General features: G+C 27.6%; 5 protein-coding genes across 18 annotated transcripts; 2 read left to right on the top strand and 3 right to left on the bottom strand.

Moving 5' to 3' along the window:
* Positions 1–941: 941 nt before the first annotated feature.
* On the top strand, positions 942–4,477 carry LOC132913778 (KAT8 regulatory NSL complex subunit 2). Of its 3 annotated transcripts, none has more exons than XM_060972328.1 (8): positions 942–1,205; positions 1,717–1,968; positions 2,059–2,240; positions 2,331–2,499; positions 2,693–3,008; positions 3,098–3,220; positions 3,457–3,597; positions 3,677–4,477. In XM_060972328.1, exons 2-8 carry the CDS (start codon positions 1,724–1,726, stop codon positions 3,923–3,925), a joined length of 1,425 nt encoding a protein of 474 aa, XP_060828311.1. In that variant the 5' UTR covers positions 942–1,205; positions 1,717–1,723; the 3' UTR covers positions 3,926–4,477. The 3 variants fall into 3 exon arrangements, with proteins under 3 accessions (XP_060828311.1, XP_060828312.1, XP_060828310.1); XM_060972329.1 differs by having other exon boundaries at positions 942–1,218; positions 2,708–3,008; XM_060972327.1 differs by having other exon boundaries at positions 942–1,218.
* Positions 4,478–5,283: 806 nt separating this feature from the next.
* Positions 5,284–12,564, bottom strand: LOC132913774 (zinc transporter foi-like). 3 transcript variants are annotated; one of them, XM_060972323.1, is made up of 12 exons: positions 12,353–12,564; positions 10,806–10,925; positions 10,001–10,722; positions 9,094–9,158; positions 8,743–8,980; positions 8,492–8,661; positions 8,215–8,403; positions 7,988–8,114; positions 7,614–7,883; positions 7,366–7,542; positions 7,086–7,273; positions 5,284–7,020 (listed from the first exon to the last, which is right to left on the bottom strand). In XM_060972323.1, exons 3-12 carry the CDS (start codon positions 10,710–10,712, stop codon positions 6,874–6,876), a joined length of 2,283 nt encoding a protein of 760 aa, XP_060828306.1. In that variant the 5' UTR covers positions 10,713–10,722; positions 10,806–10,925; positions 12,353–12,564; the 3' UTR covers positions 5,284–6,873. The 3 variants fall into 3 exon arrangements, with proteins under 3 accessions (XP_060828306.1, XP_060828307.1, XP_060828305.1); XM_060972324.1 differs by lacking the exon at positions 12,353–12,564 and adding an exon at positions 11,872–11,886; XM_060972322.1 differs by lacking the exon at positions 10,806–10,925.
* Positions 12,565–13,239: 675 nt separating this feature from the next.
* On the bottom strand, positions 13,240–15,037 carry LOC132913790 (small ribosomal subunit protein uS4). Of its 2 annotated transcripts, XR_009659451.1 has the most exons (5): positions 14,903–15,037; positions 14,377–14,615; positions 14,000–14,186; positions 13,578–13,662; positions 13,240–13,468 (listed from the first exon to the last, which is right to left on the bottom strand). XR_009659451.1 is itself a non-coding variant. In XM_060972360.1 (4 exons), the coding sequence occupies exons 2-4, from the start codon at positions 14,597–14,599 to the stop codon at positions 13,297–13,299; spliced, it is 582 nt and encodes a 193-aa protein (XP_060828343.1). In that variant the 5' UTR covers positions 14,600–14,615; positions 14,903–15,037; the 3' UTR covers positions 13,240–13,296. The 2 variants fall into 2 exon arrangements, 1 of the variants encoding a protein (XP_060828343.1); XM_060972360.1 differs by lacking the exon at positions 13,578–13,662.
* Positions 15,038–15,421: 384 nt separating this feature from the next.
* Positions 15,422–19,202, top strand: LOC132913787 (mitochondrial glycine transporter-like). Of its 3 annotated transcripts, none has more exons than XM_060972354.1 (8): positions 15,422–15,700; positions 16,193–16,286; positions 17,583–17,701; positions 17,776–17,860; positions 17,929–18,108; positions 18,288–18,459; positions 18,540–18,799; positions 18,887–19,202. In XM_060972354.1, exons 2-8 carry the CDS (start codon positions 16,233–16,235, stop codon positions 18,911–18,913), a joined length of 897 nt encoding a protein of 298 aa, XP_060828337.1. In that variant the 5' UTR covers positions 15,422–15,700; positions 16,193–16,232; the 3' UTR covers positions 18,914–19,202. The 3 variants fall into 3 exon arrangements, with proteins under 3 accessions (XP_060828337.1, XP_060828336.1, XP_060828338.1); XM_060972353.1 differs by lacking the exon at positions 15,422–15,700 and adding an exon at positions 15,978–16,112; XM_060972355.1 differs by lacking the exon at positions 15,422–15,700 and adding an exon at positions 16,437–16,464 and having other exon boundaries at positions 16,134–16,286.
* Positions 16,734–23,811, bottom strand: LOC132913783 (luc7-like protein 3). 7 transcript variants are annotated; one of them, XR_009659448.1, is made up of 9 exons: positions 23,223–23,811; positions 22,870–23,118; positions 22,583–22,789; positions 22,345–22,506; positions 22,079–22,260; positions 21,911–21,999; positions 21,174–21,850; positions 19,599–19,669; positions 16,734–16,996 (listed from the first exon to the last, which is right to left on the bottom strand). XR_009659448.1 is itself a non-coding variant. In XM_060972349.1 (8 exons), exons 1-7 carry the CDS (start codon positions 23,325–23,327, stop codon positions 21,777–21,779), a joined length of 1,068 nt encoding a protein of 355 aa, XP_060828332.1. In that variant the 5' UTR covers positions 23,328–23,811; the 3' UTR covers positions 19,277–19,669; positions 21,740–21,776. The 7 variants fall into 7 exon arrangements, 3 of the variants coding, with proteins under 3 accessions (XP_060828332.1, XP_060828333.1, XP_060828331.1); XR_009659450.1 differs by having other exon boundaries at positions 21,740–21,850; XR_009659446.1 differs by lacking the exon at positions 16,734–16,996 and having other exon boundaries at positions 19,277–19,669.
* Positions 23,812–24,456: the final 645 nt, after the last annotated feature.

The raw sequence follows: 24,456 nt of genomic DNA, 5'->3' as shown, positions 1-24,456 counted from the left end.
GTCTTCCTTTTTTGTCGCTTGATACGCTTGCAACTTCACGACACCGCTTTGGAATCATGCATCAAATGAAATACCAACTTGAGAAATTCTTTTGTAGGCGTTTGTACATACGAAACTTGGAGATATTGTTAAAATTAGTTTATGGACGTTTTATTTGTTTAATAGTTTACAAAACTAGTCTCTTTTCCGTATAATAGTCGTAACAAATTAATAGAATCAATGGTTTGATAATGCATTACAATAACGAAATTTATTTTTTAAGATTCGTCATGAAAACTGCTGCATTTTTACGTAAAGTTCTGTAGATTTATTTATAATTAAGATAAAGTTTAGAGCTCGATATACGTTAAACATTCAGGATAATCAATTATATACGACATTATTTACTGTACGGAAATATCTTTCGAATTTTTTATCCTTATATTATCGTACACTACATGAAAAAACTTGATTTATTAATTTTTGGCAGGCCATGAGGTTGGTTATGGTAATAATACTATTACTTTTTCGAATAGTTTTAATTGCAATAACAAAAATAAAAATTCTGTAATATCTTATCTTGCTTGAGGTACTAAGGTTATTTAACCTTGTCACAACATTTGTGCACTTATAAAATTTATCCCATTTCATTAAAAATAAAAATTGTAAAACGTTACTCTTGTCGATGTGTTGCACAACAAGTTGTAATATCTTCTGAACATCGACGAATGTAATAAATGTATACTTGAATTAATTTAAACTAAATACAATTCTGTATAGCAAACACATTGTAGTGGTTAACAGTAAACACACGTGTATATCGTAAATTCAACTTGGCTAATATTTTATGACCAACGTCATAACCTACCTGAATTTTTTCTCGGTCTACGATAGATATGAATCACGTAGTTTATCAATTAGAAGTTTTAGAGCTTTAAACTCCCGGAAGTGACGTCGTGATCGTTGAGCTAGTAGTGTGTTCGCAGTCAATGTTACCCCTGTAGTAGCGTCCCGTTATCTTGGTTCTATTGAAGGATCCAGTGTGTTGTCTTTCGAGTTATTTATCATTTATTTGTATATAACTTCAGACTTGCTGCACAATCGTCAATAATTTACATTTCACGATATCTTGATCTTTTCCTCATTTTCTTGATATATCCAGAAATACGCTGACGGTGACAAGCGTGATTCAATTGGCACTGTCTTTCCTTTACGGAAGAATTGATGTAAGAGATCACAGTAAGTTTCTAACAGAATAATGCTTCGCGGCTTTTTTAAGTCCCGCTCAGTTTCGTTTTATTCGAATTTTCACAAAAACCGATCACATGTCCTTCTCATTCTTTCGGAATCCGTACATACAATAATGAGACTTCATTCAACATCTCACGTATAAAATGGCGGCTACTACCACTTGTTACAAATACGTTTTATATTACAATTTTATTTTATAAAATGGATATAAATTCGGACATTTGTAATAAGTTACGTATATTATAATTTTTTATATTTAAAATATCGTTCGTTATCGAAATTATTTTCAACAAATGAAATTAATAAAATTGTTTTGTTTTCCGCTGTAAATTCTCGCGCCAAATTTGAAATTAGAATATGAGAAAATCACACTATTTTGAATTTTATTTTCAGAAATAATTCATAAAATGCAGTTATCTTGCGATTTTACCTTATGCGTTATGAAGAGCTTATAATAAAATTTTATAATTTTTATTTATTTCATAGGTAAGTTATGTTCCGTATCCCAAAAACAACAATGCCTGTGACTATTGTAGCCACAAAAAAGCCTAAGCAAATGCAAACGTGCTTATATTCATCTTATGAATGCTCACAACCTTGTCTTGAAGGATATACTTATTGCACCAAGCATATTCTTGAGGATCCAAATGCACCTTTCAAGCAATGTGGCTTTGTATATAATAGTAATGGCAGAAAATGTCAAAATCCTGCACCAAAATTGGATAGAAGAGATATTTTGTATGTATCAAATGTAAATTTAATGAATATTCTGTTTATTATGTATTTTAAATTACATATGAAAAATCTATCTTTAATATATACATACAGATATTGTACTGAGCATGCTAGAAAAGCCCAAATAGCACGTATAAAATCTACAGCAAGACATTCTTTACCACAGACACCTGAAATGCTCTTACTTAATTTAAGTCACTATGTTAAGAAAACAGATTCAAGTACTGAAGATACCGAAGATGAAGAAGGAAAAATCAAAGCATTAGACCCTTTTAGTAAGTTTTGATCTAGTAGTCTGTTAATAAAGGAAAAATTAAAGCTGATTTTAAATTAAATGAGAGTATCATATTAAAATCGTTTTTTAGCTGAAGTTGATGCATACAGAGTAAATGCAAGTGGAAGTGATATTTTGGATTATGCAAGTTCCTCTGATAGCGATATTGAACCTACAACAGTGACTGATACCTTAAGAGGAAGTTATCTTGATGATAGTGATAATGAAAGTTTATACAGTGCACAAGAAGATCCTTTAAAGTAAGAATATACTTATATATAATTACTTATACTAATTTATTATTTTATTCTGTTCTGTAGAACATCAGCTAGCTTGCTTTGGCTTGAGCAAATCTTAAAAATGGGATTATATCAATTGTCTTTATCTTTACTTACTTTCCTTTCGTAGTTGCTTTTTGCAAAAATTAAACAGTAATTTCTATGGAATCATTAGTATTAATTTTTTAAGGCATGCTGGAATTTTTACTGCTGAGGAGGTGATCTACATTGCGCGAGAAAAACTAATTAGACTGCAATCACTTTACATAGATCAGTATAGAAGACTGCAGTATATATTAAGAGAGAAAAGACGAAAGTATCTACATGCCCTTAAAAAGGAAAAGGAAACATTATGTAGTATACATGACCAACCAAAAGAAACTGCAAAAGAAAAGAAACTTTATGAAAAATTAAAAGCCTTAAATCGTTATCATAGACGAAGTGGAGCTGAAGCTATATTATATAGAAAATCTTTAGAACGTAGAGCGCAGGTTAAATGCAATTTTATTATTTTGTATAATATATAGTGTTAATATAATATACGATGATAATGAAAATTATAATTATGTATTCTTTATAGGCAAGTGAAGGACCTACACAAAAAATACCAAGTATATCAAAATGTATCTTTACAGAAGGTGGAGTAAAATGTGGAGAGAGAACTCTTCCTGCTGCAAAACATTGCCGCAAACATATCCTTAAAGTAAAATAATTTTATTTAATTACTTATTTAATTATTTAATTACTTATTTAATTATTTAATTACTTTATTTAATTATTTAATTAATTAATTTAATTATTTAATTTTTATTTTATTTAATTATTAATTAATTTAAAATAATTTTATTTAATTTTAATTTTATTTTATTTAATTTTTATATAATCACAACCAACATAAAAAATGTATAAAATATTTAACAAATTTTATTATATTAATAGGATCAACATCAAGTTTTATTCAAAGCATGTGGAGCAATTCGAGCAGATATAGAGTGTCATGAACCAGTACCTGTAATTTTTGATACAAATTGCGTGTTTCATATGAACTTACCATCTGAATGTAAATTGGAAACTATGAAGGTAAATATTTAAACAGATATTTTCATTAATAAATGTGATATAACAATATTAATTGTATTTATTATTACACAATATTCAGTTTAAAGAATCAAAACCTGAGGCACAGGAAATATCAGCAGCAGATAATCAATCTGTGGAAATTGATGTAGTAGGAGAAATTCAAGAAATTGATCCAGATGATGATATGGCAGGATTAATGAGAGAGATGAGTGATGCTGCACATATGAAACCAGTATTTAACGAAAGTTTAAATAGTGAAGCTAGCACAGATACAGCTTTTAGTTTATCAGCACAGATGAGTGATAGAGATGATCTTGTTTCTGTGTGATAAACTTGAAATTGTAAAATATTAATGTTTGTTGTTATATAATTATGCAAATTTTATTTGTGAATTTTATTCAACTTAACTATATTCTTACCTGTATATTAAGTGCCTAAAATTAAAAGTGATATGAACTCAAACACGAATATTGTGTGACAAAGGATATGTGTGTCATTCAGAATAATAGTGGTGTATCTCCAATTTTATTAAAAACAAAACTATACTACATACATGTTCAAGACAATTTTGAAATATTAGTATAACAATGAAGTTTCTCCATATGTACTACATTTACCATATTAAAATATTGATAACATTTTGTTACTTGTATTTGATTGATCCAAGAACATTTCACAAAAGCTTGTTTTTCTTGAAAAATCAATAATGGGAGTTACACTATCCTAAACTACTCATATGTATTAATATAATTTATATGTTCATGTATTTGTGTACATATATAGTTACTAACTATCATTTTCATTTGTAAATATTGTGACAGCCACTGTCACTTTTTCATTGTACAACTTTAAAAATAAAATACAAATGCACCTTCTTAAATGATTATTTTATTTCCTCTATTATGACATTTTTCCAATAAATTATTATTTCAATATTATTTATTTTTTGATATTGCGTTTCGTTTGATACTAAAGTTAACTGAGGAGAACATAATGTTCATTACAAATAAAGGATTAAATATAGCATCTTAGAATAACTATCAATAAAGTAGTTATCAAAATGTATTACAGCAAATAAGAACAAATTTGCTTAAAAAAAAGCAATGAGCTCAAAGCAATGAAATATTCCTTTTTTAGTATAAAGCAACAAATTTACTATTTCCACTTATATATAAAAGAAATTAAAATCTTCCATAGGATAGAGTAATATATGAACATTTTTCCAAAAACTAACATTTATGCTTTCCATTTAAATTTTTACAAAAAGCGCAAATCATTTAGTTAAATACACTAGTATTAATATAAGATATAATGTAAGAAAGTATTTTGCTTACAAGAATATAACGCTTTTTTTCAATTTTTACATTTTCTGTAAAAAAATACATAGTTATTAATCATAGTATTAATCATTAACATACAAACAAAATAAATGTAACTTACAATAAGTAGATGAGGTTTTACTATAATTTGGTTGTTTAAATAGTAAATTTTTTAAGTGATAAAAAAGTGCACAATATATGTTTTGAAAATGAATGTTTCACTTCATTACAACAATAAATGCACTGTATAGAAATAATTGTAAACAAATTTTGTTTAAAACGCAGTTTTAGAAAATTAAAGATATTTCAGTTTTTTTACAATCGTAAATAATGGTTGTATTTTCTTATGTAAGTACAGCTAAAAATATTTAGCTCAGAAATTTTAATTGTGTATTATCTTAAGACATGCAGATATGTACATATAATTGTAATTACCAATTCAATAATTGATAATTACTGTGGCAGTATGAGTATTTAAAATTTTTAATATACCCAATTATGAATAGTGATTTACCGCCTCAGTTTATCCGTGTCCACACTTGATGAATTTATTTTGTGCACAAGTGTATCTATAGTTACATAAAACTAGAATATGTACTCTGTGACATTATCAGTAATCATCTTATTTGGTAGTTAGTTACTGGAACACAAACTTATATATATGCACTTTCTTGATAGTATTGTATGATATTTAGAACTTTATGCAAATGCAGAATAATTACAACAAAACAATTTGAAAGAAATAAGCATCAAAATTTCAAAAAATAAACATTTTCATACTAGTTTAAAATGCATTTATGATCAAGGTGTCTAATTTTCCATAATTTAATAATAAATGACTTGATAACACCGCTTTTTCTTTCTGATCTTATAATTCAACTAATATATATCTATTTCAGCTTAAAATTATCATAAAGCATATAGAGCACTTTGTTAACTTTTATAATAATACATTCATGATAGAATTACGTATAACATTGATTCAATTACAAAGTATTTATCTGAAGCTGTATTTATCTAAATTATTATATCAAAATAAAGAATGCAATTATTAAATATATCACAATTAAACTTGGGTACTGATACAATGATAATTGTAAAACACATACATATCATGTAAATGCTAAGTGTCTGATAACTAAGGAGATAATATAGATTTTAATTATAATTATTACAACAGTCAATACATATTCATACTGACATGTATCTCACCTAAATATAGAATGAAAATGTTCATATTGTTTATAAAGAATCGGGTACATTAAACTAAAAATATTTTAACTAAAATAAATGTCAATCAAGTAATAGCTATTCAATTTTTGTACATAATTTTTCTTATATTAACTAGAACATTACATCTCTCATTTTTTACGATGTAAGCCAATCATCATTTATAATTAATAGACTTAAAATAAAGAATTGCATATCATTTTCACAAATTTATGTGATTTTAGTAATAAAATATCAAAAACTATCTGGTAAAAATTGATTACGATTACCTATCTTTATAATAATTTATCAAATAAATTGCAAAATGTTCAACTTTCAGCTTGAATCTTCACTGTTTTTATTGTTTTCAAAGAACGCAATATCTCAAATATAATTTTTAATAAGCATACTTCAAATATTGTCGTTGCATTTGAATTATCTACCTTTCTTCAAGTTGTTTAGCTCATTTGTTCTTGTGCACCGAATAGTTTTAATATTGTAAAACATTTATTCCATTATAGTACCTTCTTAAGTTTTTAATAACAAACTATGTTGCTATTAATAAGAAATCTTATGCTAAATGTGAGAAGGAGAAAAAGTAAATTGTTTATATTATAGTAACAGTAAATATTGTTTCGGTAAGAATGGGCAGTCAAAGCTTTATTGACTTAATTGTTGACTGTAAATATAGTTCTAGGAAGTACTGCAAGCTTACCATTGTTCAAAAAACTTGTCAGTCTTTGTAAATTTAATCACTGAATATATTTTTAAGATCGTGTTCATAGAGTGCTATAATTAACATTATTCCAAGGCCACACGATAGCCCTAACGCTTGTAAAATACATTGCCATTGAGAACTGCGCTCCACAGAGTGACTTGAAGATAATTCTGGAATCTACATAAAACATTTGATGCTTAATTATAATTACGATTAATTAAATGAATTAAAATTATACTCACCATATCTACTAATGCTATATATATAAACATTCCTGCAGCAGCTGCAAATATCCAACTACTTATAGCAGGAGTGCTCCCTAATAATACTCCAAATATCATACCAAACAAACAAAGTACGGAAGATAACACATTATAAAAAACAGCCTGTTTAGCACTCATACCAGCTTTCAACAAAACTGCAAAATCTCCTGTTATAAAGGAATAAAGGATAAAAATTCTGAATATTTTATAAAATTTAATAAGTTATTTATCTACTATAAGTTATGTTTGTATAATGTACCTATTTCATGAGGTAATTCGTGACAAAATACAGCTATTGCTGTGGAGAAGCCACCCGCTATATTTGCTGAAAAAGCAGCGCCTATAGCCATACCATCTGTGAAGTTATGCAAACCATCACCCATTACTACCATCCAAGCAACACTAGACATAGATTCAGGTGCAGAATGAACATGGCCTAAACAAATTTTTAAATTATATCTTTTAACAAATATTATATCAGAGATAAGATAATATATTTAATAGTACCATGTGAATGAGTATGACCATGATGTTTCATTTCATGTTCGCGTATAATAACAGTATAACTTTCTGATTCATTTAAAGGTATATCTGCACCATCCGTATTTTTCTTAGTATTTACAATTGAATCGTCTAATCTCCAATCTTCGGTTGGTTTCTTCTCTACATCATTTGTCATAATTTTTGAAACTGAATTGCAGTTAGACGTCAATGGTTTTTCCTCCTCAATCACAGGAGGTCTCTCATGGTTATTATGTTGACGGTTATGATGATTATCTGAATAATAAATATCCTCTTTACCATAAATAACATTCTTTAAAACATAGAATTAATAACATTAAATATTTCATTAAAACTTTGACTAAATCGTGGCATTATACCTTGATCCGTGCTAATTTCACCATAACAATATGGATACGACGAATATTTGTGTTTGCAAAGTTTCTCTCCAACAACATTGCTGTTTGGTCCATCAGTTTCTCTCATTACTCGAACACGTGATGGAAGCTAAAATTACAAACAGTTTTTATTTAAAAGTTTATGTATTCTATTAGAAAAATTTATATGTTTTTATTTATCCTAATATTTTTTTAGACCTAATATTTACCTTATTGCGACGTTGTCGAAGTTTCCTCCATTCTGCTAACATCGTTAAAGCTTTCTCCGTAAAAAAGAATAATGCAAGACCCATCATTGCAACTAGCCCTTTCCACATATTCATGTTATGTTCCTCTTTAGAATCTAATTCAACATGGTCATTATGAATATGTTCGTGATTATGATGTGACATCATTGCCTAAGAGAAAAATAATTCTTTCTTATGTAGTAATATAATTTATTTTCTTTATGTTAAAAAATTATACTTATATTATATAACATCTTACATGTGGTAAAAGATGAATAAGAGCATCACCACACAATGTTCCTACAGCAAGTGCAACTAAAAATTGCAATAATTGATGATAATAAACTTTACCCATGAAAGGTATAACAGCTACACCAAGTAAACCACAGAGACTGATTATTAGAATACTGATTGTTGAATAGGCCCACACTAAATAGGAGAGTCATGTATTTAGAATTCTATAATACTTAAAAATATCAAATTCTAATTGATATTATATTGATTATATACCTTGAACCATATTCCGAGTAACGTCTTCTCCATGATATTTATTAATTATTGGCTTATAATTCTCTGGTACACGAATACATCCATTTCTCTCTGAGCTTGATTCACCTGCTAGTTGGTAAACAAGAGCTGGACACACGCGTTCAAAAAGCCAACTTGGTAATGTTGAATTATTATTAGTGATCAAATTGTATGGCATATCTCTTGCAACAGTACTTAATAATTCTTTACTACTTAAGCACTGAAATAGCGAGATTGTCATTCATGAGAAATATTTAATTACTTAAGAAAAAAATTAATTTATTTAATTTCTGTATGATAGATTGTAATCTTAATTGTTACAATTTATCTCACCCGTTCCTTTTTAGCTCCATTTTCATATTCTGGTAGGCCATTATTTTGTAAATTCTTTGACTTGTCTATACAAAGAAAAAATTATATATTTATTCGTAGTACTGAAAAAAAACATACTGGAAAGTTCTGTTATAATATTATTTAATCTAAAAACATAAATAATTCATATAATAAATATGTTTAAAAAAGACAAATTGGAAAAATATTATAATACAATATAATATAATACAAAATATAATAAAAATATTATAAAATATGTGTCTTGATAATAACAACATTTTTATAATAGGATGTGACTGATAATAGAAAATTGTCAGTTATCTACATAGAGGATGACATTACACATGATATGATTATTTAACCACTGATATCTTGTACAGACAATAGAAATATTATTAAATTTTGTTTATTCATTCATAAAAGCAAAATGATTGTTACAGATTCTTTTTAATATTTAACTATATTTTTCTAGCTTTATTTTATGCATTAAATATGTTTATTTCATAAGATATCATGAATACATTTTAATATAATTGTAAATAAGCATCCAATGAAATCAATAAATAACTCTATGAATTAATGAATCAAGGTCAATTGAAAAGGAGTTTGAACTCTTAAGTTAAGCTAAATTATTATGATCACGATGATTCTCATATTGAATAAAGATAAAATATTATCAGCTTATATATACATAAGAGCAGATGTAGCTTTATTTCTTATTATGATTGATAGGTTGGTAATTGGTAATTAAAAGTAGTATACCATGTATGTATAATATAGACTGATCTTCAAATGAATTCTTAAATATAAATTCTTCTTTAATTATTATTAAATTAATTCAAGTTCTTCAATTCATTAAAGAGATATGTTTCTAATAATGATTTAATCAATAAATTAAAAAACTTACCCAGTGGATTTTCATTTTGACTAGTAACAGTATTATGATTTTCTAAGCTTGATATATCTGTTAATAATCTCAATAGTCCTAACTTTTTTAACAATTTTTCAAAGCCCTCCATTGTTATGCTTGTACCATCTCCATAAGCTTCAAAAATCTTTTCAATGAAATATTTTTCATCTATAATATCTACATTTCTTTTTGTCCTAATCCTGTTAAGAGGATTTTGATCTCCATCAAATTGTGCTGCAATTAATTCATCATTGTGCATAATTTCAATTTGGCCTAGCCTTTCTAATATTTCTATATCTTCTAAGCTTTTTGGATCTTCCCTTATTATTGGGATTTCAACATTTTCATTAACTTTTACAATTTCTGTGTTTTTGTTTTTAGTATAGATTTCATTTGTGGCAATTGGTACCAATAATATAGTTTTGCTTCTGCTATTGTTATCTAACATATTTGAAAATTCAACAGCACCATTGTTATAAGCGCCTAGATTATTTAAATTTAATTTTCTCACATCTCTCTGCTGTGTTTCTTTGGATTTTATTAATAACCAAGATGGCTGTAATTGTTCATTAGGTCCTAACTGCTTCTCAGAGTTAACAAAATTATGAATTGTTTTTCCCGCTGTTGAGAATTCAGTATGTGCTGAACATGGAGTGCGTGCAGCACATAAAACACAAACTACACAAACTGTGACAAAATGATGTGACATGTTGTATATTCTGTAAAATGAAATAAAAGATTTTGATTTAAATATAGTTAATTTATATGTATTGTAGATATGTGAAACCTTATATTTACCAACCTTTATTACCAAATAATGTTAAAGTATATTCAAACTATTATACAGCATTATGGTCTACTCAAAAAATCATTACATTAGATTATAGGCAATAAGATATTACATCAAATAGGAAGTAGCTATCTATGCAACAATCACAGTGATAATGAATCCAATTACAGCTAACAATGTTACTGATTATGTATCATATATTTGTTTAAAGAAGAAAATCATACATTACATTTATAAATTCAAAATATATTATAAAATGTAACTAGTTGATTAGTTAAGTTAATAGATTTTATTATGAAGAATAAATAACAACATTGTGGATAACAATAAAAATAATTATTTAATATTTAATTTTTCTATATGCAAATGATAAATATAATTTATAATTTTTTATAGTGCTAATATTTAATAAAACAAATTTATCATTGCCTTATGAAATCATAGATATAAATTATATATTCTTTACACTGAAATGTAATTTGCAAATGTTACAATAATAATTTAGTACTTTTTCAATGTTCCTTGCATTACAACTTTCAAAAGTGAATACTACAAATATATTATTTCTATTTATAAAAAATACAGATTAAATTTTGGTCAGCACATTATTTTGTATATTACAGATATCAATACTGTAGATAAGACTGACAAAATGAATATGCTCTACAATAATAGCAATTGATCTAAGCTTAAGTAGTGATTAATTTCATTCTAAAGAATGAATATATTTTCATAACAATAGATATAACAAAGACTAAAATTAAGCTTTAATATCATCTCCTCAATAAAATTTTAATAATTATTACAATATATTAAATAAAAAACGAGTATTTTACTTAATTATCGTTATACATATACTTTTTTACTACACATAAAAATTACAAATACATAATTATAATTTTTATCACATAAATTAAAATTGTAAATAAAAAAGAAAAAGATTTTAATCGCGTACAAAACACATAATTTATCTATCTTGTCAACTGATTCTATTGAAAGCGGTATGTAACGAATGACAAATTCAAAGCACACAATTTTCATTTATAAGTCGTGTATTAACCCATCGTAAATTACACACTTTTATTTAAATGTTAAGTAAAAAATTACGAATGCACAACAATAACTCGATATGGATATGTTAACCAACCAATACAAATATAACTAATCGCATTTTGTAGAATAGAAAAATACATAATACAGTAAAAGATGAAAAAGCGCGCAATTTATGAGACAAACTACGTGAACGAGTCAGGATGCGTGCGCGACGTATCGTATCCGAAATAGTCAAGGTGTTCGATGTTGCGGTCGCTCCTTCAAAAAACCGTATTTTTAGCTGTCAAAAAGAGAAGGAGATTCATGGTTATCGCCCTCCTTACCCTACCCCGCATTCTGTCCATGACAGAATTTAGAATTTAGGTTAGAAAGGCGGTCTCCCGCTTTAATACAAAAAAAAAGAAGTGTCAAGTTTTGGCTCGAGACCCGACTGTTTTTTGTCAGTATACGATATCAGATGAACGGTCGCCGGATTACACTATAATAGCACACTGTCATCTAATTACCTTTATTCAATCAGTGAAACAAAATTCCCGCTAGGAAGTGGCATATGCTAATTGATCGAGACGCGCTCACCAGCTTGCGGAAAGCTCGCGAAGTCCCACGTTAACGTAAGAAGAATCTTCTACTTCTACTCTTGTCTCTGTCCCCTTTCTTCCCTCCTCGACCAACCGCCGATCCAACTCCACCGCGTGCAACAAGTATACTCTGAACATAGTAGACTGGCGAACTTTGAGCCAGGACCGACAAACTTCGAAAAATTCTTCGATATTACGCGATCATTGGTTCAAGGTGGTACTGCCGTGACTCCGTACGTTTCAACTGGTTTCAAATTTCAACGGGTCATATTGCCGGCACTGTTCCTATGCAGCGCCATCTTCCAACCTATTGTAATGAAAATTCTTTATCAAGGACGTGTCTTATTTCAGATTCAACTTATTTTCTCCTCGCGGCATACATTGAAAACTAACATTTTTTGCGGGATTGTTTTATTTCAATATGTTTATTTAAAAATAAATTTAGATGAAAATAAATGAAGTATTTTTCCTTCAATTAAACTTGATATAAGATTATTCATTTTTGTAGTCATAGGAAAAATTATACATGTACATCGTTTAGTTCATTTATAAAATTATAGAAATGTACTAATTGTAAATTATTAACAAAACATTAATATTGAGCTGATTTTCATTGTTGAAATGACATATTAGACGATATTAATACATAGTTATTTCTTCATCCATATTATGTAGGAATTTAATAATTTCCTCACTAATTCTGTATTTTCCTATTAATATCTTACAATTTTCAACCGGTAATATTGTTCTTTTAAACACTAAGCTTATATTATTCAAAGAAGTAGGAACTTAAATAAAAATCAGAACTTGAGAAATTATTGAACATTTAAGGCATACTTTTATTAAATAAAAGTATTATAAAATAATATGATTTAATCTTCTTCTTCCTCTGGAGCAGCTCCTCCGCTTCCCTTACGCAAGTTCTTCCTCTTGACACGACCAGGTCTACCACCACCAAACGGAGATTTTAGTGAGAAGTCAATGTGCTTCTGTGAATCCAATCTCACAATGAAAGATGGAATGTTCACCACTTGTTTGCGCACCCTGGAATAGGAATATATGTTATGTTTCATATTTCTACTTCCCAATAATTTGTATCCTTAACACTTTAAGATATTAATTTATGACTTTATTTAACATATAAAGAATATACCAATTATATATTTTTAACGCGAATACGTATCCATAAGTACGCGACAGACGTTAAGTGCTAGTTTCCTAACACTCAAGTGGCCTGCCTGAAAGAAAATATTAATACACAGTGCTGCATGTTCTTGAGTATCATAGCTACCCAGCCAATATTTAAAATCACATTTTTTTTATTGTTTTCATTGGACAATCAATCAGGAATGTTTGAATACCTGCAGTAGCCAAAAGACTATTACTCTCACGTTTTATTATTAGAAGAAACTAAAAATTGTCTCCAGCTATGAAACCAAATAAGTATTTATTCCTTATTTGGTGATTAATCTGGAATTTACTATTGCCTTAAAGATTAGAAAGAATCTGTGTATAATCAGATATTTCTTGCCCATTTTTTAAGGCATATGAAGTATTATATTTCATGAAATTTACCTAATGTGACGTTGACGAATAAGCACACGGGCATGATGAATAGATTTAGCAAGTCCCAATTTGAATACTTGAGTTTGAAGTCGTCTTTCTAAGAAATCTTCAATTTTCAAGCCAAGAACATAATCAAGTTTCATACGGCTTTCATCTAACACTCCAATTCTTACCAAGCGACGCAAAAGAGCATTTCCTGATAATTACATACTTTAATAAATAAAAATTAAAATATACAAAGAAAACATTAAATGTATGATTTCATCAGTAGAAATAAAGAAATAACATCAAAATGATCAGACAAGAGGTGTCAGAAAATAATTCATCATGTACATCTAGTAAAAAGTTCATTGAATGAAAGATATTAGTAAGAATTTATCTAATACCTTCGAACAAACGTTTAGGATCCTTTTCTTCTAAAGTAAGAAGCTCACGAGCAGCTTTTCGAATATTTGCTAGTGTGTATTTAACTCTCCATACTTCACGCTTGTTACGAAGACCATATTCTCCAATAATTCGTAATTCTTGGTCTAAACGAGCCTTCTCATAAGGTCTCCTTGGAGTAACATAAGTTTTTGAAAAAACTGAGGGTATCCGTCCGTTAACCATTTTGTATAGTCGTTACCTAATATATATTTAATAAAAAATATTTTCTTTTATTTCATAAATATATGTAATATTTAAATGAATAAATTTACTGCAATATTGTGAAATTATGCTTCTATATCAGATAACGAAAATAAAATTTATTCGAACCACGTGTGTAAAGAACGTTAAGAAACAATCGATTCCAAGAGATATTTAAACTCAACCAAATATAGTTTAAAATACATTAGATATTGATAATATTAGAAATTGTTATTGTTATTGAAATAAATTAAATTTTAAATGACTTCTAAGTAAATAACATACCTTACTCCACTGCGTAAGAATAACGACCACACCACGCTGTACACGAAGTATAAATGGACGATATTCACAAATTATAATTCTGAAGCGAACACAGCGCACAAACAGGAAATCCGGTTCTTTCAAGTAGCGGGCTTTCTAAGAAATATTTTATTATACAATACATAATAATATTGTATGTACTATTAAGATTTAATATAAATTAAAAGAATTTATAATTCTAATAATAATACACTAGCCTATATTATTCATACTGTCATATCTATAATAAAAAATACTTTGTTCATTTTAGAAAGATTAATTTTTATTTAAATAAAAGTATTAATAAAAAATACGCTTTAATGCTGAATATTTCTAAATATTTTTTAATTATAATTTGATAGTTTTTTTTATATAATAAATTTGATATATTAATTATATTTGCATAACTTGTCTTAATGTTTAACATGATAAACATGTATCCCATCCCATTGTAAATCTGAAACATACAACTTACAAAATATTTATCAATGAACTGTTTTCGTAATTTTTTTGGTTGTGAAATATAAGTTTCAAACAATCAATACATACATCATTGACCACATGCAATTATGAACAAATCCACGACAATATCACAAACAAATTTATTTCAAAATAATAAGTCCTTTGATAAGAATTAATTTTTTATCAGTTTCACGAGCTTTTATGGAACTTTACATTCTACATTACTGCTGATCTATATGTTTTCAAATGTGCAATTATTACGAAGTACATTCAGTAGTAATGATATAATTATATTTACAGTATATAGTAACGATAAATGTACGGTATATTTTTAAAATGAATAAAATTAAGTGCTTTATTTAATTTTATAAAATATCAGTGTTTCATCTTCAAATTTTTTAATTCTAACCTAAACAAATTCTTTTTTTATACCTAAATCTTTACTTAATACTTATAAATTCTTCAATCAGCTACAAATACATACATATGTCATTATTTTTATCATGAAATATTATGGTACACGAACAATAAATTATTTATGTTAATTATAGATAGTCGTCTTAATTTTGTAAAGTCATTACACTAGAGTATATATTTTTAAATCATTCTTTTTATCTTTTTTTTTAAATTATCTTGAAATTTCATAATAATAATTAAATAGTTTTTCTTATGTAAAGAGTGTGAAATTATATGATATTAAAATCAATGTATATAACAAATAACATATTTTGTAATTCCTATATCTTTAGATTAAATACATATTGAAATAAGTCACGTTTCATATTAAGTCACGTTTAAATCACGTTTTAGTTTGATATTCTTGGATTTTTTTGCTGGAGTATGCGTCGATATGCAGGGTTATTCTATTGACCCAGAACATGGTGAGACAAAGATAAAAGAAGATGTAAGTAGAAGTCACGTTTTCAACATACTCAGTATCTTTGTAACATTAAAGGAAGCATTAAGAAAACATTTTTGTTCAGTTTTGTCTTATACCAAGAACTAGTTTACTTTATTGCAATTTAAAATCTTTTCATTTTTAAACTTCTAATAGATTTTATATCATGGAAGCTTTTGGAACGGTAAGTATTGGAATCTTATCATTTTACAATAACTTCTTTTTTAAATAATTTCTAAGAAATTTATTTAATAAAATTTTTATTGACTGTAGTGATAAAAATTCCAAAAATTGATAAGGGAAAATATTGTTATACTTGAAGCTACTGTTGGGTTTAAAAAATTTTATTTAGTATGTTTGCATATATATGAACAGTTATCTTTTAATAAAATTAGATATAATATTTTATGCTTAATATTATGTAAATATAAAAGAATATTGGAATGATTAGTGTTTAAATATATTAAATAAAATTTATTTATTTAATTATTAATATATTATATTATATATTATACCTTTTTTGATAAAGATTATTCTATACATTGAATAAAAAAAGAAAGTACTAATATATTTGAATAAAAAATACCTCTAATTAGAAAAAGAGGTGTACTGGATGGGAGATGATTTATGTGGAGCAGTATCCACCATTTAGTATCTCATGTGTTCATTTGCATTATGAATTTGCGAGTTTGATGTCCCAAATTTACAAGTATAAGCTGAAAAAGAAAATAAAAAATTATCTATTCTACGACTATCATAAAAATGTAACTGTTATACAATTATAAAAAGTAGATTTATAATTTTGATAATATTCAAAGATATTTAAAATAAAATTTTAATATTTAGTAAGACATAAAAGCAGGCCATGTATTAATCATCATTTAGAAATGTTATATCTGTATCAAACATTGTGTGAATTGAATATTATAAATTCTTTTTATAGGAAATATTTCATAGTCTACAGATCTAGACTGCAGCATATTATTTTTAGATATAGTTTACAATTAAAACAAATAATTAAAAAATATGTATAGATAATAATTATATTGACCTTTTAAAAGAAATTTATAACTCACGTGAGTAAACTCATGCAAGATAACATGGCATATGTGTATTACAATCACAGTTATCATATGAGATGTATTAATATCTACTACTCTATTGTATTGCATCTACAATATAATTTTTCTAAATTATATAAATAGAGATAGATTTGCACAGTATCTCAAATGTTTAATTAGGAATATATCATTTATTCCAATGCATTTTCAAAATTAAAATTTTTATATATATCTTTTTTAGTATCCTGTTTTGAAGTCTTTCCTTGTGGGATCACTATCTGGTACATTTTCAACAATTTTATTTCAACCATTGGATCTTGTTAAAACCAGACTCCAAAGCAAAGTAAATATGCATCTTGAGTAAGTGTAAAATAATGTTTCATTTTTTAAATTAATTTATACAAAATTATTTAATTTGCTTATTCTTGTATTAGTACTCCAAAAAGTGGTACTATAGGCATAGCAATTCATATAATCAAAAATGAAAATGTGTTTGGACTCTGGAAGGGTATGACTCCAGTAAGAATTTTTGCAATTATTAGATTTAAGAAACTTAAGAAATGTTACTGATTAAACAAAATTTTCAGACCATTACTAGAGTTGTACCTGGTGTTGGATTGTATTTTTCAACATTACATTGGTTAAAGCACACATTGCATCTAAAAGATCCACTCACATCTACAGAAGCTTTGTTATTAGGTATTACTGCAAGGTCTATGTCTGGAGTTTTATTAATTCCAATAACAGTAGTAAAAACACGTTTTGAAGTAGGTGTAATTATTATAAATATATTTATATTTTAATACATACACTATAGAAAGAAAAATATGCAGAAAGTAAAATTTAATGATTAGACATAAAAATATTGATATTAATAATCTAGAATATTCCAGTTAATACCGGTTATATGAAATCATAAAATTTAATATTGATATTGTTTTCATAGAGTGAAGTTTATAAATATAATAGCGTAGCAGAAGCATTAAGATTAATTTACAAGCAGGAAGGAGTAAGAGGTCTTTCAAGAGGGTTAATACCAACATTATTAAGAGATGCTCCTTATAGTGGCATTTATCTCACATTTTATACTCAATTAAAAAGTATTTTTACGGAAGCAGGTAAATTTTTATCAAAATAAAAATAAAAACTAATTTATCCATGATATGATTATATATATCTTTTTAATATTTCTTTTTAGATTTGCCCTACGCCAAATCGTCAGCTCCGATTCATTTTAGTTGTGGAATATTAGCAGGAATATTTGCTTCCATTGTAACACAACCTGCTGATGTAATCAAGACAAAAATGCAATTATATCCCAACGAATTTAGAGACGTTCGTAATGCAGCTTTTAGGATTTATAAAAAATATGGTGTATTAGGATATTTTAAAGGCATTGTTCCACGAATGTTGAGAAGGACATTAGTGACTGCAATGGCTTGGACCGTATACGAAGAGGTAGCAAAATTTTTAAATCTTTCACCTTTTTATTATCAAGACAAATCATAATAATATATTATGAATTAAATAATATATTATTTTTAGGTTACAAAATTTATAGGGCTTAAATAAAATTGTTTCTATTTAATAATATAATTTTTTGGTGTTTGTTGACATCAAATTTAAAGAAAGTTAATAATTTACGCATGATGGAACCAAAGTCATTCAGCCAATACAAATATTTACACTTGATATACAGTATTTTAGTTTTGTACAAAGATAATTTGATTCTAGCGGACAATTGTATTATAGCAAATATCATTACTATGTACAGTATTCAGGTAGAATATCCTATCGCTCAATAATGTGTTATTCCTGTATATATTTTTATTTAATAAATTTTATAATTTAATGTTAGAAATTGTACAGTGTCTGTTACTTTGCTTATATTCCTGCCTATTTTAATGTTTGCATGTTTTCCAAATAACCTGATACTTTCATTGTAGTACTGTTTTATTAAATTTAATTAACAATCTTAAAAGTATTACAATGTAAATTATAGACTATTTACCTTGATATCTTTTTTTATATGTAGCCTAAAGTAACATTTGCATCAGACACGAATAAGTTATTAATAAATCTGTTTTTAATTTTTAAATTATAATTAATTGGATTGACAACATTAATTAGATACTAGATTTTAAGAATTTTGATTTTTCGTAATTAGCTTGAAGAGTATGCGATGCGACAAATATCAACTTAAACGCAAGTGTATAAAATTCATTACTGGAATTTTTAGATTATGCAAAATCTTTACCTTAATATTATATTAAGCAGTGTGCAAGTGAGCCTGTTGTAATGGTTATATCCCCATGGCATGTCTCCTGTCTGAAAATAGACAACACAACTTTTAGAAATTATGATCCTATTATCTTTTTCTCTCATATTAATTTCAGTCGTTACCAAATAGCACAGGATAACGTATTTATATATTATTTGTTAACCTTGTCCTAATACATGACATTTAAAAAATTATCATACTTCTGTCGGCTACATGTGTGAGGAAGCAGATTACATAATTAAAACTGATCATCTTTGCTTGTGACATTGGAAATAAACAGAATGAGTTTTTAAATACATTATACAAAATTTAAATAAAAATAATTGATGTATTAATAAACTTATAGACGAAAAAGTGATATTAATTATCATTACAAAAGTTATTAACCTTTTTAGAAGATACTTATTAACATAAAAATTTAATACTATTTAATAAATTTACTGCTTTTTCATGTGAGTAGGTCTGTGCTGAAATAATGTTTTAATAGATTTATTTTTAGTAATTCTCCTTCAATATAAAATTATTTATCAGATGTATGACAATATAAAAATGAAATGAGAGTGGAATGAAAACCTATCATGATGGATAACAAATTTTAATTAGAAACAATTGGGATCTTTTATCATGTAAAACTCCTTTCATCCCAATGTAACAATACAAGACGATCCTTTATTTAGAGCCATTATTTTGATACTTTGTTTCTTCCATTTCTCTTTCTTTCTTTCTATTTTTTTTTTTTTTTTTTTTTTAATCTATGTGGTTCAGGAAGTATAATATTAAATGTGTGAATGGTTTATCATGAGTCAATATGTATTACATATGAATTACACAAATGTAGTACGCGCACAAAGTATGAGTTTTCTATAAGCCGAAATGAAGGACGCGTTAAAAGAATAAGACAAGATATGATCAAAGGGGATGTCCTCGGAGCACCATAAGATACATTCCACATGACCTGTCATCAACCTTCAAATCACTGTACCGTGATACTATAAGAATTACGACTTTCTGCTAAGAAAATTTGACTGAGCTTCACCATGTCCTGTCTCTCAGAACTAAAAATAATGGAGAAAAAATGCATGCAAAGGGAAGAATATGCATCATATATGATACATATTTCTTGAACTTTTACAAGTAGAGTTCAAAAGACGACGATACAACTATATACCAAGTTATAATCTGGACTTATTTATTGATTAATCAATTATAGCCACATGGCTATTAAATATGCGTATTTTATATTTTTGGACTATACATATGAATCTTTTATTATTTCAAAGAATTATGGCTTTATTATCTTAAACGTAATAATTAAACTTGTTCCTTTGGGTACATAGCAGAAATTTTCCCTGACTAATTAATAATTGTTTGATTTCAAATTGAATATGCTCCAATAAATTACAATCAGGGAATAAGGAAAGTAAGAGCAGGAGTTTGTTATCATAACTTTAAGCACTCAAATATTGCTCCAAAATAAAGATCACCATTTTGAAAACGTCTAATTTTCCTAATAAAAGGACATGTTTGGTATTATCATTCCGATATAAATACCTCAGAAATGCGTAGTAGAAGCTAGGATTGTATAGTCACAGTCACACAGGGCACTGTTGTGGCAGGTCTACGGAAGTAGGCACTGTTTCCTCCACTAAACCACTAATTTCTTTTCGACAAAAAAGCTATGCAGTCGTTGAAGTTATATAATTGATTTACCCTATGAAGACATTATACCGATCAAAGCAAGCATAGGTATACCTTCTCCTATCTTGCTCTGTAGACAATATCTATAGTACTACATGATAAAAATACCTTTCATATGGGAACAACTTTTACTATTCCTTGCTCGACATTACCTCGATGCACCGTTTTTCAGTAATACGTTACATAGAGCGAGCTCGTCACTTTGAAAATTAAACGCTGTACAAACAGGTCCATATGAAATTTAGTACAAGTGTTTCTCCGATTAATAGGCAGGACCAGAGACTGGCTCGCTGTGACTATGCCATTCTTCAAAATTACAGATAATTATCATGTATATATTATGTGCATCTAATGAAACTCACCTGGTAAAGAACCTGTACAGTAATTGAGACGAATATGATAAATTGTTTAGTGCATACCTGGCTTACTTCTCACTCACTAACCAATCAAGAGTAGTTACTTGTGACTTCGACTTCTAGATCGATGGCGATGTCGGTTGTGATGACTCGAGCTTCGATGATCACGACTTCCTGAAAGTTAAATGGATTTTCGAATTGTTCAAATTTTGCAATGGTGCATTCTTTATTTACCTTTATCTCGAGCATGACGTCGGTGATCATCATCTCGATGTCTGTCATGTTTGTCTCTTGATCTGCTTCTACTTCTGTGTCCTGAATTTCTGCACATAATTAGCAATATGAAATTATCATATCTTAATAATTTAATGTAATAAATTAACGCGTGAGTAGCTACGATACCTGTGACTGCTCGAGTCATGTCCGCCTTTATCATCATCACGCCTACGACGTTTCTCTCTTTCTCTATCCCTATCCCTATCATCTCTTCTTCGCCTATCAAGTTCTTCATTTGCACGCGCTCTTTGTTTTCTATGCTCTTCCCTCCTTTGCTCCTTTTCATCTCTGGCTTTTTCACGTTTACTCTACAAAGTTATTTTTATAGTAATTATCATTTCAAGCTATCAGAGAATATATACAAAATATATTTCTTAAAAATTATGAGTTACCATAATTTCTTGAAGAGCACTCTTTAACCTAGCATAGCCAACATGTTGTTTACCCATTAGGTGATCATCAATTCGTTGTTGAGCATCACCAACAATAAGAAATGCACCACATACATCACATACCTCCATCTGTTTTTCTTGTGCAGCAGCTAATTCAGCAGTCTAAGATAAACGAAATTTTTAGCTTTTACTGTTCTTTATTATGATACTTCATACAACAATACAATATAATATTTACCTGATTGTAATGACTATTATCATTAGACTTTCGTAACGTTTCTCGTTCTTCTTTTAATTGATCGCATAGTCTCATTAGGCCTTGAGCCTGTTCCACATTGCCTTGTATTCCACTTTGCTCTGCTTCTTCTACTAATTTATTGATTTTTTCAGTTAAAAGTGCAATTTGTTCTTCATTTCTTTGAGTTTGCGCTGGTGTCAAGGTAGGCTAAATAAATAACAATTTATAGATTTTTATCATTACAAACACAGGGCACTCTACAAAATGAATCTTTAAATTTAATTTACCGCTTCTGTTCTTCCAATAAGGGCTAATCGTTGTTTTCCCTTTATTATTTTTCTTTCAACTTCATTCAACATGCTTTGACAAAATCTAATAAATTCATCCTCGTATTGTTGTTTTCGATACGAGTGGGGAGCTTTTTCGAATAATTCTCTAGCTTCGTCATCATGCACTCGAGAACACGCACCCAAATCAGCTCTTGTATTAACGAATAAATCATGAGGGCAAAATTTAACTAAATACAACTTACAAAACTGTAATGAAAAATAAGAGTGAAAATTATGACAAAATATCAATACTTTAGAACTCCAACTTTTCAAATGACTATGTCGGAATATCAACATTTTTGAGTACTTACCTCAGGATCTTCCCAATTAAGTTCTTTGGGTTTTTCATTGGGAAGAACATTTCTATTCCTTCCCATAAGCTCATCGAGCAGAGCAGCAGCAGCAGCAGCAGCCATGTTCCAAAATTCGTGATTGAATGTCGGTTATTAGTGGTATACGAAAATGCACTAATAATTTTTATGTAAACACTATGAAACCTACGTAGTTTGTTCGCTCTTTATGAGTAGGATTTAATAAATGATGGAACTGTGTAAAATCACTCGAATAAGAAAAACACACAGGGACATTAAGTGAGTCAAACGAAATGTTAATACTTTGATTCTAACCCCGAACTCCTTTTTACTTTAGAAGGCGGTAGTGTAGCAAACAATATGGCGAAACTTATAGAAAGTATATATATGTGTGGAAACGAACAAGAGAAAATCCAAATTTCCACTCGTTCAATTCAATAAACAATGTATATTAAACAAATCCTAACTTGTTTTATATTTATTTCAGCTATTTGTACTTTATTTATTTATTGCAAATATCCTGAAAAATTAAAAAAGAAACTCTATATAGTAAAACGCAACATGAGTCGGGCTATGACGTTCTGACAATCTACGTGATATAACATGAATATATATATATATAATGATATATATATATATATATATATATATATATATATATATATATATATATATATCTACACTGTTAAAAAGAGACATTGATGTTTCATGTTATGTCACGCATACACATGTACATCTAAGTTTATTATTATTCCTTATAAGAATAAAAAATAATTTCATTATTCAACTATATGTGATACATATGCATGACTTAATTTTTCTACATATTTTATACCATACATAACTCGTTTAAACAGATAATTGACTATTTCTCCGCGCACATAACTTTAAGCGCGTCTTATATAAATTTTGCTTGTTTTTGGAATTCTCAGCACGCATTTCAAAGATATTCATAATAGCAACATTCTAAAGTAACACGCGTTATTAAAGATAACGTAATAACAATTTATTGGTTATCACTGTTAAACTAATGTTGATTATACATATATTAGCATGTTTACAATATCCATAAATATAATTTCATATCTAATTCAGCATATCAATTATAAATCCGGATATCAATCGTTTTCAATCTAAAAATAATTGTCAGATTTCTACAGAATAAGAATATGAAATGCAGAAACGATTTATATATTATACAATTAATTCATAGAACTATAACTATACTTTATTC

Source organism: Bombus pascuorum, chromosome 13 (assembly GCF_905332965.1).
Source record: "Bombus pascuorum chromosome 13, iyBomPasc1.1, whole genome shotgun sequence".
In the NCBI taxonomy this organism is placed as follows: domain Eukaryota; kingdom Metazoa; phylum Arthropoda; class Insecta; order Hymenoptera; family Apidae; genus Bombus; species Bombus pascuorum.
Note: the sequence above shows the minus strand (reverse complement) of the source record. Positions and strands in the feature narration are given on the sequence as shown.